The 13,098-nt window shown below is 28.6% G+C and overlaps 1 protein-coding gene across 1 annotated transcript; it reads right to left on the bottom strand.

The window, feature by feature from the left end:
• Positions 1 to 6,774: 6,774 nt before the first annotated feature.
• LOC113373903 (calcium/calmodulin-dependent 3',5'-cyclic nucleotide phosphodiesterase 1-like) lies at positions 6,775 to 12,047 on the bottom strand. Its single transcript, XM_026614167.1, has 9 exons — positions 11,971 to 12,047; positions 11,578 to 11,842; positions 9,705 to 9,962; positions 9,468 to 9,637; positions 8,983 to 9,220; positions 7,956 to 8,094; positions 7,186 to 7,269; positions 6,929 to 7,027; positions 6,775 to 6,869 (listed from the first exon to the last, which is right to left on the bottom strand). The coding sequence occupies exons 1-9, from the start codon at positions 12,045 to 12,047 to the stop codon at positions 6,775 to 6,777; spliced, it is 1,425 nt and encodes a 474-aa protein (XP_026469952.1).
• Positions 12,048 to 13,098: the final 1,051 nt, after the last annotated feature.

Below are 13,098 nucleotides of genomic sequence, written 5' to 3'. Positions count from 1 at the left end.
GACCTTTTCCTTGACTCCTTAAATTAGATTCTCAAAATTAGGGTAATTTTCATCTATTTTCGTTCATCGTCCAAAAATAGAACTAGGAAATGCTCAATGTTTCACTAATACCGTACAGGGGTGGTGACATGGCCGAAAATAGCGTGTCACAGTTCACAGTTAACCCCTAAGTAGATATATTTAAATCCCATATAACAGTCTGTCTGGTCCAGCTTGCAGCTTCCTGAACTGCACACCAGACACCCCTTACAAATGGTCGTTATATTTGAAAAGAATGGTATTCAAACTTTATTTTATGAATAATATGTGATAATAATCATAATTATTAACTCTGGTGTAAATAATTCTCTTAGACGGGTATTATAATATTAAAACTAGCTGTAAGTGGAATTCTGTCTTGAGGCAATTATGGCATCGTGCCTTAAGGCAAATTGCTGGAACTTCCCGTACCGTAACGAAATGTTCGTGTAATACTGAATGTTTTCAAATAAATTATTATAAATATTGTAACATTGTCTAATATTTATAATTATATAAACTGAATTGCAGAGTTGAAATTATTTGTAAAGTATATTAGAATTATAGTAAGAATTAAAAATAAAATCTGAAATATTTTCGATATACAAAAAATGGAACAAAAATTTTTTTTTCCAAAATCAATTATTTTGTTAAGACAAGCAGAAAGTTCTTTGAATCATTTAAATCGGACGCTTAGTTCTCTCAAAAATGCCATTTTTTACATATTTAGCTCCGTATCTTCAAAATGGCTGGGCCTGCCTTTGCCAAAAACTAATTAACACTTCTCTCAATCATTACTAATTGAATGTTTTTTAGATCATTCAAATCGGATACTCCGTTCTCTCAAAAATTCGATTTCTATTTTCTGCACTCTTTGCTCCGTATCTCCGAAACGGCTGGACCTGCCTTTGCCAAAAACTAATCAGCTCTTTTCCCTATCAATAGGAATCGAATGTTTTTTGAACCATTCCAATCGGTTGATCCGTACGCCCGAAAACGTGGGCGAAAATTTGTATCCATACATACATACACACACACACACACACACATCCATTTTTTCTGAGGTATGCCAAAACGTTCAGAAACCTTCAAAACGTCGAGAAATGTAAAAATTTTCAATTCCGATTTTCGGCCCATTACAATAACTTACCCTACGGGAAGTTAAAAATACCCCATGAAGCATATTAATATAAAATTCTGAATTTTTCAAATGCAGTAGCTAAGATTTTGTCATATGTTCCATTACATTACATTAAATTGATCGTATAATAATTTGATATAAAAAATTTAAAAGTAGTATGAATAGTTAAAATTTAAAAATAGTATAAATTAATAATATAGTAAATGCATAATTATTTCGGTGTTCAATTACTTGTAATAAATTGCATATTTTTTTCAATTATGACAAATACGTAATCATGCTTTAAATAGCACATTAACAAATGGTTTTTATAAAAATGTCATTATGATCATTATAGCATAAAATAACGAATTTCGCATAACTAAAAGTATCGAAGTTGATTTAGCACACATTATTGATAATCGAACACGTTATCCCGTTTCTGAAAGAAAATTTTCAAAATTCAATATTTTTTATAATTGAACCAGTAGGACTTAAGACCAGGAACTCTAACGATATACCAAGTAAATCGCCTAATTTTAATGTTACCAAACGTCAAAAAATTACTCATATTCTCAAACTTTGATAAGTTTTTAAAATTAAACTACTTGTCGTAAGGCAGTAATATTTCAGTGAGTTCTATAAGACCATGATATATATCGCCAAGAAAAGTTCCATAAAAATCGACTTAAATTTTTTTAACAGTTAATTACAATTACAGAATAATGAATTATAATGACAAATTTGTATATTATAATGTGCATTCAATTCAATACATAAGTATATAAAGTAAACAATTATGAAAGAAGTATGGAGAGCAAATACTCCATATTTGCATATCCATATAAGTATCATGTAAAAGTTCATCACAAATAGAAGTAAATGTAAAGAAGAAGATGGATTATTAACTTTAAAAGAAAGAACAATTTATAAAACTTTGAATAGAAAAAGATATAAAAATAACAATAATGTATGTGGCCAAGGAAAAAAATCTATCTCTATAATTCTCTCCGGTTGAACTGATGATAATTAGCATTATACGAATATAAAGTATGAATTCAGCCTTTTGAAAATCGCACAAAAAATATTCTGTAAATTATGCAATATTGCATAAATATTTTTAGCAACAATGAGGGGGCACGTTCATCTCTTATAAAGACACATTATTTATCGTAGAAGATTTTGCCTAATTTTAATTTTCCATTATTTTATGTTCCTTTGATGTCATATTTCTACTTGAGGTTATTTCTGAAATATAGCCTCAAGTGAAAATTGCTTCTCGTTGGTGATAGAAGTAAATATTAGAAAGAAGGAGATGGGTTTAAATTAAATAAAATATTGAATAGAAACTGATATAAAAATGAAAATAATGTTTGTGGTTAAATTCTAATATATAATGTTTGTTGCTAAATTGCATATATATAATGCAAATGTTAGAAAATACTATTAGTCTAGTTAATTAGTCATAATTGGATTGGACAACTACTGGATTGCCATCCATTTAATAAAGTCAAAACAGTTACTGATTGTCCTAAGTGTGACAGATTGTAATTAATATATTCAAAAAATCTAAGTTTATTATTCCGGTATTTTTGCCAATCTCATAGTTTAAAAACTGTTGATAGTAAGCAACAGTTTTGGTAGGAAAATACGAAGGGCCGCCGGTGTATGAAACATTGCAAGGTAGCAAACGAACCTCCAGCTGCCTGTACCGATGCCGTTTTGATTTTAGCACGCGCTCACCAGTAGCTGCGGTGCGGATCCGATTCTAAACACTACAGATTTTGTACACTCGAACTATTCAAAATTAAATTTTTTTATAAATAAGATAAATTAAAATCTAATGACAATTGATTTTGCTTTTAAAAATATGATTCTTTCTATTACAAAAAAATGTACAATATTAAATACGGAAGTTGAATAAATTATTATATGACTTTATTCACTTTTATGTGATTTATTCATCACGCTATCATTTTTTATTCATTTTTGAATCCCACCTTCCCTTGGTGATATGTGGTGATATTTATAATTAACCCCCCCCCCCTCCTCCAAACCTTACCTAAAAGGTGTATTTTTAGTACCTACTAAAAACGTAATTCTTTTTAAATTTTGTTTTAAATTGCAGATTGAATATAAATATATGTGATATATTACTACCCTGTAATATACATTTATTTTTTTTGACTCTTCAAATTTATATATTAAGTATACCTTATCATCATACAATGGTACGAGGGTTCCTTATTAACTTGGTAAAATGGCTTACAAGAAATTATTGCTCTCCAACTATATTTTTTTACTTATATAAACAATTATATATGGGAACTGGTTTATCATCCGAATATTATTTCTTATTTGCCATACTTATAAATGCATTTTTGTTTCAGATTTTTGTTTTGTTCTAGAACGTCTATTTAGGTGGACACTGAAAATGCTAAAGTACAAATGTAAGTACAAAAACTTTTTTTTATTTATTCTTAAAAACATTTGAAAATTGTAATATCTTAATGCACCAGTTTCCAACCTATGGGGCGCGCTCTCTCAGGGGTGCTCCTGGCTGTTTTCAGGATAATATTTTCGAAAATAACTCATTTTTTTAAATAATATTAAAAAACAATCAGTTTTTATGCATATTTTTATATAATATTGCATATTAATTTGTAGTCTTATAATATCAGTTAAGTATTTATAAAATGAAATTGTTGAAAAAATTATGGGGGGCGCATTTTTTTTTTTTATTAGAGCGAGGGGGCGCGGTGCAAAAAAGTATAGAAAACATTGTCTTAATGGTTTTATGCAAAAAGTCATAATCTGAGAGTCGTCTTACTCGTTTATGTCTTCGAACAAAATCATAAAATTTTATTGTAATATATTCGTATAAAAATAATAATTTTTGAAAATTAACAAAATGAGTTCAGCAAATGTCTCTGAAACTAAACGCTAATGTGGAATAGAAGTTTTATACATAAAGCTCAAGGAACTAATATATGTGAACCGTAATGCAAAACAGAGTGTTTGCCGATTAATCATTTTAATAAATTTTTAATTCATTCAGTGTACTTATATATTTGATATGTTAAACACACATCCCATACACCTCTATGCTTCGTATATGGATCAATTGTGACACCGGGCTCAGCTCGGGCCGTTAGAAAAACGTATTATATTATATTGTTGCCCTGTGCCTGTGCCATACCTTTGCGTCTGGTGCACGAACCTCATTGTTATAGAACTTGCATATTGCAAGGTGGCACATTCAAAATCCATCGGATGAAAACAGCCATCGCCGTCATCGTTTATTATTAAAGGTACGCGCGTTTCGGCAGATGAATGGTTAGGATAGAGATAGACGAAACTTCTGATGGAAAAAATTTTGCAATTTTTTGTCTTAATTTTTTGAAAAAAAAAATAGGATAGGCTGAGGCGCAAAGGTCCAATTTGACTTTAAGCAACTATACTGTAAAAACCAAATTAGCTATATCAAAACAAATATTACATTCAAACAACCATCTAACCATGTTCAGCAAAATTTTCAGCTAATTCGTTATTGCAGAACTTTTTAACTTTCCGTTCCCTAACTAACCATAAGTTCTAGTAATCGCAAAAAAATCGAAAATGAAAATTTTTATATATAATAGTTTTACGTTTCAGCGTTTTCTGAAAATTTTAGCATACTTCTGAAAAAATGGATAAGGAGATGTGCTGATTAGTTTTTGGCATAGACAGGTCTAGCCGTTTCGGAGATACGGGACAGCAAGTGCCAAAAATAGAATTAAAATTTTTGAATTAAAGGGAGCGTTCGATTTAAATAATTCAAAAAACTTTTACTTGTATTGACGAAATTAATAACTGGTGAAATTTTTGTAAGGCTTTCTGGAGATCCAATGAAAAAAGTAAAAACTAATGCCATTTGGCGGTCAAAACCGAACATTAGACATATATACATCGTTTTATCAGATATTTTCTAAAGGTTATAAAAAGTACAAATTTTACATTTATATGGGTTCCGTACCAATGTTTAGACGTTACTATGACTACGCGGCGCTCACGCCTCCAAATTAGCTATCCAGTGCTTAAAAAATTGTTCAAAATTTTCAAAACAAATCAAAATATAAAAAAATCAAAATAATAAAAAAATGAAATTTTTCAAAAAAGTCATTTTTTTCAAAAATTTCTAAATTTCTCAAACATCTAATTTTTTCGAAGTTTTGCAATATCTTTTATATTTTTAATAATTTAGTTTACTGTACGGAATGTTCTATCAATTTGCCTCAAGGCACGATGCCATGCTCTAAAAGTTTTTGTTAATTTTAAAAAAATTGTGATCTGTTTCTATTTACGCCATATCTGGAGTAAAAGGACCTTTTTGCCCATTGACCTTTAAGCAAAGCTCTACCCTAAATGTTTTTGCCCAAAATACGATTCGCAAATATAATTTTCCATTTTTATTGTGTACAATAAAGTATTTATTCATTTATTCATTTATCAATTAAATGTATTTTTAAATTTATTTAATAAAACTCAACTCATCTCAAGTAGCTTCCTCAAAATCAATAGTAAATTACGATTTGTTTGTCAATGTTTTTGCACAAAAAATCAACGTTGAATACAAATGAAAATGAATTAGACTGGAAAACTAGTTTAGGGTACGAAAGGTACAGGGTTTGAAAGAAAAATGGAACTAAATTCAAAAAAATAATTGTATGTTACTAAATGCCTGTGTAAGTTAGTAAATATTTTTGTCAGATACACTATAAGCTAATTTTATATTTAACGAGATGTATATAATAGTTGCATCTTTTATAAAATTCATTAATGCAAGTCAACACCTCAAGTAGGTTTCTCAAATTCAACAATGAATTGTGATTTTTTTCCCAATTGGAAAATTTCTAGTTTACTTTTTAGTAAAATGAGCCCAATATTTTCTCGTAAATTTCATATTAAACTTGTTTCAGGTATTTTGAAAATATACAAGTTCTATCGGCGCAATTATTTTTATACTTCTCCGATATAATATGTAGAAATTTGCAGAGCCATTTTTTGCATATAACAATTTAAAACATAACATTTCTGCTTTGTAGTAATTAATAGTTGAAAATAATATTATTTTACAATAATGTATTGTTATACGTTAAAACATCGTATTTATTTATCATATGATATTGCTGTAAATGTTTAGTCATTTTGCCTGTAAATTTTGTTTAAAATTGATTTTCCTAAGCAATTTATATAAATTATGGATCTCCTAATGTTAAAATCGTAAATTGATATTTTTTAACAAACGTATCCGAATATTTTCTTTCGAGCCAATAATCTTTTTACCAATATTAGTATCAAAATCATATCCATCAACTAATTTACATGCAAATCATAACCATATTATTTTATTATATTATTTTTTAGGTTCTATAAACAGCTACTCATTATTTTTTGTTATTTATTTACAACTCTACAAATTTATATCTACAAAACACTATTAAATATACATCTTTTACATTTTGATTGAGCATTCAGGTAACATGAAAAATACTTTAGCAGTTGCATAAATTTGAATTTAATCTTTGCTAATATTTATGAATATCACTATTAAAATTTTATAGTTTGTTTTCAAAAAAATTATAATTTTGCATCATTTATTCGCTGACTTTCTCATTCTCCATTTCAATAGAATCGAGCGTTTCTTCAAGCTCTCGCAACTTTTTCTCTTGTTCAGCCCTCAAAGCAGCTTCTAAAAATTACAAGTTTTATTAAATTAGGTTTGTTTATAAAACAACAGTAAATTATTACCTTCTGCAGCTCGTTCTTTCCAATTACTTTTATTTTCCGCAATAAACGCAATCCACGGTTTTTCAATTACAAAACCTTTCTCTTCGTGGCTTTCATCACCTATAATATTTGCATGCTTTTGGCTTACAATTTCATTTATAGTTTAGTTATAAAGTGCCAATTTATTCTATGTGCATTCGAACTACTAATATATAATACGTAATAGAAAAACTGTGTACTTTCAAGTTCCTCTTCTTTTTTTGCAAAATAATTGGTGCATGTATCACTTAAGGGTTTTAAAATGCTTTCTAACATTTCTGCACATACGATCATGGATGGCTCTACAATATAGTCGATGAATCCTAAAATAAACAACGTTCTTTGTATAACTTTTTTTTACTTAGAATTATCATCTAAAAATCGAACAAAAATAATCAATTTGATTTTAAAGAAACAAGAAACTAATACAGGAATGATATAATCTCCTTGTTTTGGCATAAATTATGTACTTATGTATATTCAAAATAATAGTTATAAGATTGACTGTTTAATACCATATCTATATTTTATTATAACAATGTTTTCTCAGTATTACTATAACATTACCAAATGTTTTGAAGATAATTTTATCTGAATTAAAACACAAATATCCACCTTATTAACCTTGGCACATACATGTAGGGTTTGTTCAATACGATACTACGATCTATTTTTATTTCTATCTTAACAATGGTGTAATTATATACAATTACCCCTAATTGATTAAGCAATATATAGGTAGATTTGATTGTGTTATATTGATTTATCTATTTTTAGAATAAATTCAGCAATATGTATCAAAATACCGTTTTTAAACACCTTTTTCTGATCTGCTGATCTATATGTCGTGCGATAAACATGTTATAAATTTCATATGATAATTCTTAAAATACATCCCTTTGGAAACCTCTTCAATTAACAATAGCATTGAATTTTCGGGGTCTAAGTTTATTCTTTTTATGCAACATATAATTTTAGAATTTGTTATATAATATAGCATTTAAAATACCTATTTGCGACTCTGCAACCAATGTATTATTTCTATCGCAAAGAGGACTATAAGGTAAACCAAGACTGTACTCCAAATCTCCTTGGCGGAAAAACTCTTCTGATAGAAGATCCGACCATTTATAGTGCAACTTCCAAGGCTGCAAAAACAAAGAAAAAATAAAATGAAGGTTTTAAATACTATAAATAGAGTTGATGCATCAATTCGGATGAGATAAAATATATATATAAGCAACATCCAAGAGCAGCATGAATATCTTCTCAGAAAACTTTTCTCCAGCTTTTAAAAATAATGTTGTTAGTTTTTACCATACAAAGAAGGTCTTATCTAAGAAAAATATCGACTTATAGGCATGTTTAATTCAAAAATTAAAACCAAAATTTTCTAAGATTAATTATTATTAATTTGAAGATTTGTAGCATATAAGAATATTGACCTCGTGTATGAAAAGCGATTTATGTACTAAAGCATTCCAATTTTACGAATATATTTATTATAGATTAAATATAATTTTTGTACTGCATGAAATAAACTAATACCGATTTCTTCAAAGAGAAAAGTGCATTTCTTTAACCAATTAAATTTCGTTTCATAACCGTCTGTTAACTTTCTCCACATGTGAGAACATGTGGATGTTTATTAACAAATAATTTGCGGTAAATTAGTATCGCATCGGTTTCATATTGATATGAAATCGTATATAAACGATTGTCCCACTTTTCAATCGATAATCATTGTTTTAAATACAATGTATCATTGCAATAAAATATACACTTTGATGTGTTTTTGAAAGTGTTGACTAGGATAGAAGAATATATTTTGTTTCTCTACAAAAATGAGATAGAAAAAAACAACATATGCAATAAAACAGATGATTTTTTATACATGATGATTTTTCATAAATCAGGAGAATTTCTAAAAAAAATATTTTTATGTATTATTCAAGGCAATCATAAAAGGACGAAGACTTTTATGGGTGACAAGTAGAAAGTTGCACAGTTAAACACAAAAATTCTCTTCCACTTACCTTTGCTGGATGTGAAATATCACACATATGTACTACAAGTGATAAAGCTTTTGTTTTATCGATTTCTGCACTCGGATCATTAGCAAATATCGCCATAGCACTTTTTATATTCTTCAATTGTTGAAAATGATGGGACATATCTGTAGCCAAGACGATATCGATAACCAAAGCTCTGAATTCACGATATTCGTCTTTTGATAATTGGGATAATATGTTATATTGCTCATCTCGGAATAATCTATAAAATAGTGAAAAAATACTCAATAATTGCAAAATCAGAATCAGAATTCTAAACAATTTTCAAGCAGGAACATTCAAAAGTGAAAAAAGTGACTATGTACATAATCACTTTGTACGCATTAACTGAGTCATTTCCGAAAAGCTTTGAATGATTATGCTACAGGTTTGCGGCTTAGTTTAAAAGATGTATTATATTTGGTCCGTATTTTGAGATATATTATTTTAGAATTTTTTCTATTACTTACTGAAATGATGCACTGACGTGATGATTTTCTAAGACAGCTCTATCATTGTACAACAAAGCGATATCACTACCAGACATGACATGAAAATGATTTGTTGTACCTGTGTGTTCATAGTCGTGTATTATAGCCGCAATTAAAGTCGCAAATATTTCTAAATCTGTTAACCAATTCTACAAGAAATAGAATTATTTATAATACAATATAAAATTAATATATACTCTATTTTTATCTCCTTACCATCAGTCCAGTTTTGTAAATCATATAATGGACTGTCTGTGCCACATCAGCTCCGTGTAGATTGTTGTGATACAAATTGTCATATTTCATATATCCTTCTTCAATTTTATTGAGAAATGCTTCTAATGTATTACGTTGTATCTTGAATTTGTGCAATAATCCATATCGATTCAATATGTCATAGCCAAGATATCTTATGGGATGGTCATTTGCGACTTGACTGAACGCAAAAATGTCGAAATCCCACTCGTTCGATAACTAAGGAATGAAGAGATAGATTTATAATAATATGATTTATTTGATAGTTATACTATTGATGTATTTTGTAAATTGTAATTCTCTTCTTTTAAATCTGTGATAAATGGAGCCTTTTGTTCTTTCTTTAAATGAGGAAAATCAATTTTAGTTCTGGTGTGGTAGGTGCCTTAAGGAATTATACAATTCTTTACCAAATATTTAAAACAAACTATTTGAGTAATAATTCTGAATAAAAATATTGATACATTTGGTGATACTAATATGTGTAATTTTTTTCAATTTTTCAATTTCAAGTCATTTTGGAGAAAGGAGAAGTTTATGTTTTCATAAAAATATCCGATTCGCTAATTTTGTGTTTTCTCGACGTTTCAAGCCATTCTGAATCGAATGAGACTAAATTTGAAAAAGTATGTATGTGTGTGTGTAGGTGTATGTAAACAGATTTTTTGCCGTAAATCGACGTTTTCTCCAAAACGGCTGGACCGAAAAATTTAAAAGCCATTCGATGTATCTCGATGAGGACTAGTTTTTCTCAGTTTTGTGTGACGATCGACCGGGCCCTTTTTTTGTAAATAGCAGAAAAGTAAAAACAAATTCGTCCGCGTTTTAGCCCGCAATTCTGAATCGATTGATAATTCAAAAACCGTTCGATAGATATTGGTTGGGAATCGTGCTGATTAGTTTTTGGTGAAGATCGTCCGGGCCGTTTTCTTGTAATAAAGTTTAAAAAAAAAACTTTCGACGATTTTTATGATTTTTTCGACGGTAGATATCATAGTCTTGTAGATCGTACTAAAATATTACGGACCTACGACAAGTCGTTTAATTTTAAAAAATCTTCAAAGTTTGCAAAAATTAGCATCGGCTTTTGGCGTTTGTCAAAATTAGACCTTTGATCGACGTTTTCTCAAAAACGCCTAAATCGATTTCAGAAATTTAAATGCCATTTGATGTATCTCAATGAGAACTATAGTTTGTCAATTTGTGAAACGATCTGCCGTGCCGTTTCTTTGTAATTTGAAAAAAAGTGTTAAACTTTTCGTCCACATTTAAGCTCAAGAAAGATATTAGTTGTGAATAATACTGATTAGTTTTAGGTAAAAATCTACCGAGCCGTTTTCTTGTAATTAACTGTTAAAAAAAAGTAAGCGATTTTTTATGGAACTTTTTTTGGCGATATATATATATATATATATATATATATATATATATATATCATGGTCTTATAGAACTTACTGAAATATTACGGCCTTAATTTTAAACATTCATCAAAGTTTGAGAAAATGAGTAGTTTTGACGTTTGTTAAAATTAAAATTAGACGATTTACTTGGTATAACGATAGAGTACTTGGTCTTAAATGAACATACTAAACCATTAAAGTCCTACGAAAATTGGTAGGATTTTTGACAATTTGTTTTTAGAAAATACTCCGAGTTAACGTGTTCGTTCGTTTTCAATTATGTGTAATAAATCCACTCGGAATACTTTTAATTACTCATAAATTTATATTTTATTGATTAAGTCGATTATTTACACATATCGGGAAGTTCATGTAACTTGCCTCAAGGCAAAATACCAATACCAACCAGTTAAATTTTCCAATTATCAACCCACCTTGAGCATTTCCGTAACCTCATTCGGAAACTTCATATTGACTGGAGGTAGAGTGAGCCTATCATAAATTTTGTCCACCAAAAGTCCGGCTCTGACAGCCTGGGCCACTGTTTTGAATTTTGGTTTATTTTCTTCAGCGCCCATACGGGATGCCAATTGTCTTGTGAAAGTAAAAGCTAGCCAATCTTTAACTTCTTCGGGCACTTCCAGAGTTTGCACTTCTGACAGATCGTAATCATCGTCAGGTTGACGTCTTTGTTTTTTTATAAAACAATTTGGAAAAATAAATGAAAGTTGCGATATTTAGATTGAGATTTTAAGTGGAATGAATTTTGTATTTCTTTTTTTATTAATATGGTTATTTTTATATGACTGTAACATGACATGACTTACCTGGATCTAAGGGAGTTTATAACAAGTCGATATCTTCCAAAATTCATGGCACGGCTAATTTTAGAATCACGACTCATGTGTATCATTTCATGAGTTCTTCTAAAAAAATTACTTTTTACTCATTGTTTCGTGAAAGCAAAATTTAGTTAAGTAACATTACGTTACTTTTAAAGAGCAAGCAAATATATATTTTAATTTTATTTTATTTTTTTGATATTTTTTTTGAACATATATTAAATTCATTATAAATTCTAGTATAGAAAGTAGGTTTATGAATATTAGAATAGTAGAAATACTGTTTGGATTAAACGAAGCTTTTTGATGTACTATTTTTTATCATTTACAGACTGTAAACATAAAAAATTGTTATTGCGATTGATAAATTAAATTGCTTATAAAAAAGTATATAATATTAATATTGTATATGCAATATTTGCTAATTCTTTCAGTTTTCATTATTATTAAATAATTACCTGATTACGTAGTGTACTAATTCTTTAGCTACTTTACTGCACCAATCACCACTCTGACACATTTATCAAAGAAGTAAAATTTCTAGTACCTACTTCAAATACAACCTAATGTGTGAATTTTTGAACTTCAACAAAATCTTATAAAAATGAATCACTTCTAATTAAGGATGATGGAAACATGATGTTAACTCTTTGAAATTACTTCTAGAAATTCTTCCACGAAAATAAAATTTGTCTTTATAAAATTTTTAATCTAAATAAAACAAATTATTTTCAAAAATAAAGGGTCTTCAACTAGTAGGTGCGTTATGGTAAAACAAATTTTATTGTGCCTTCAAACTCATTCTCTATACTACTGAGCTTAAAAAATATAAAAATACTAAAAATATATAATGCACTCTAACTAATAATATAAAATTACTTGAAATTTGTTTGGTTACTTCATTCAGCTAATTTTAGTAAAATAAAAGCTTTCTAAGTTGAATTCTCTTCACTGTCTGTCGGAATGCTTACTGTCTTTCAATTAACGAATGATGTTACACGAACGATACTAATAAGAAAATTGTATAATCGATATTTTATCAATCTACGTTTGAAATACTCAGTTTTAGATACAGAAACGAACTTGGACTTTGTATTTTTGTATCATTTGTAT

Source organism: Ctenocephalides felis, unplaced genomic scaffold (assembly GCF_003426905.1).
Source record: "Ctenocephalides felis isolate EL2017-DRISC unplaced genomic scaffold, ASM342690v1 CF-g0.4_SCAFFOLD_01604, whole genome shotgun sequence".
Lineage (NCBI taxonomy): Eukaryota > Metazoa > Arthropoda > Insecta > Siphonaptera > Pulicidae > Ctenocephalides > Ctenocephalides felis.
Note: the sequence above shows the minus strand (reverse complement) of the source record. Positions and strands in the feature narration are given on the sequence as shown.

Excerpts from the sequence above, each read along its gene's own strand:
- LOC113373903 (XM_026614167.1), bottom strand. The coding sequence starts at position 12,047 with ATGAGTCGTGATTCTAAAATTAGCCGTGCCATGAATTTTGGAAGATAT. Across the intron at positions 9,638-9,704 it reads TTTACAAAACTGGACTGATG|AATTGGTTAACAGATTTAGA; the intron begins GTAAGGAGATAA and ends TATTTCTTGTAG. Across the intron at positions 7,028-7,185 it reads AAAACCCTTAAGTGATACAT|GTGATGAAAGCCACGAAGAG; the intron begins GCACCAATTATT and ends CAAATATTATAG.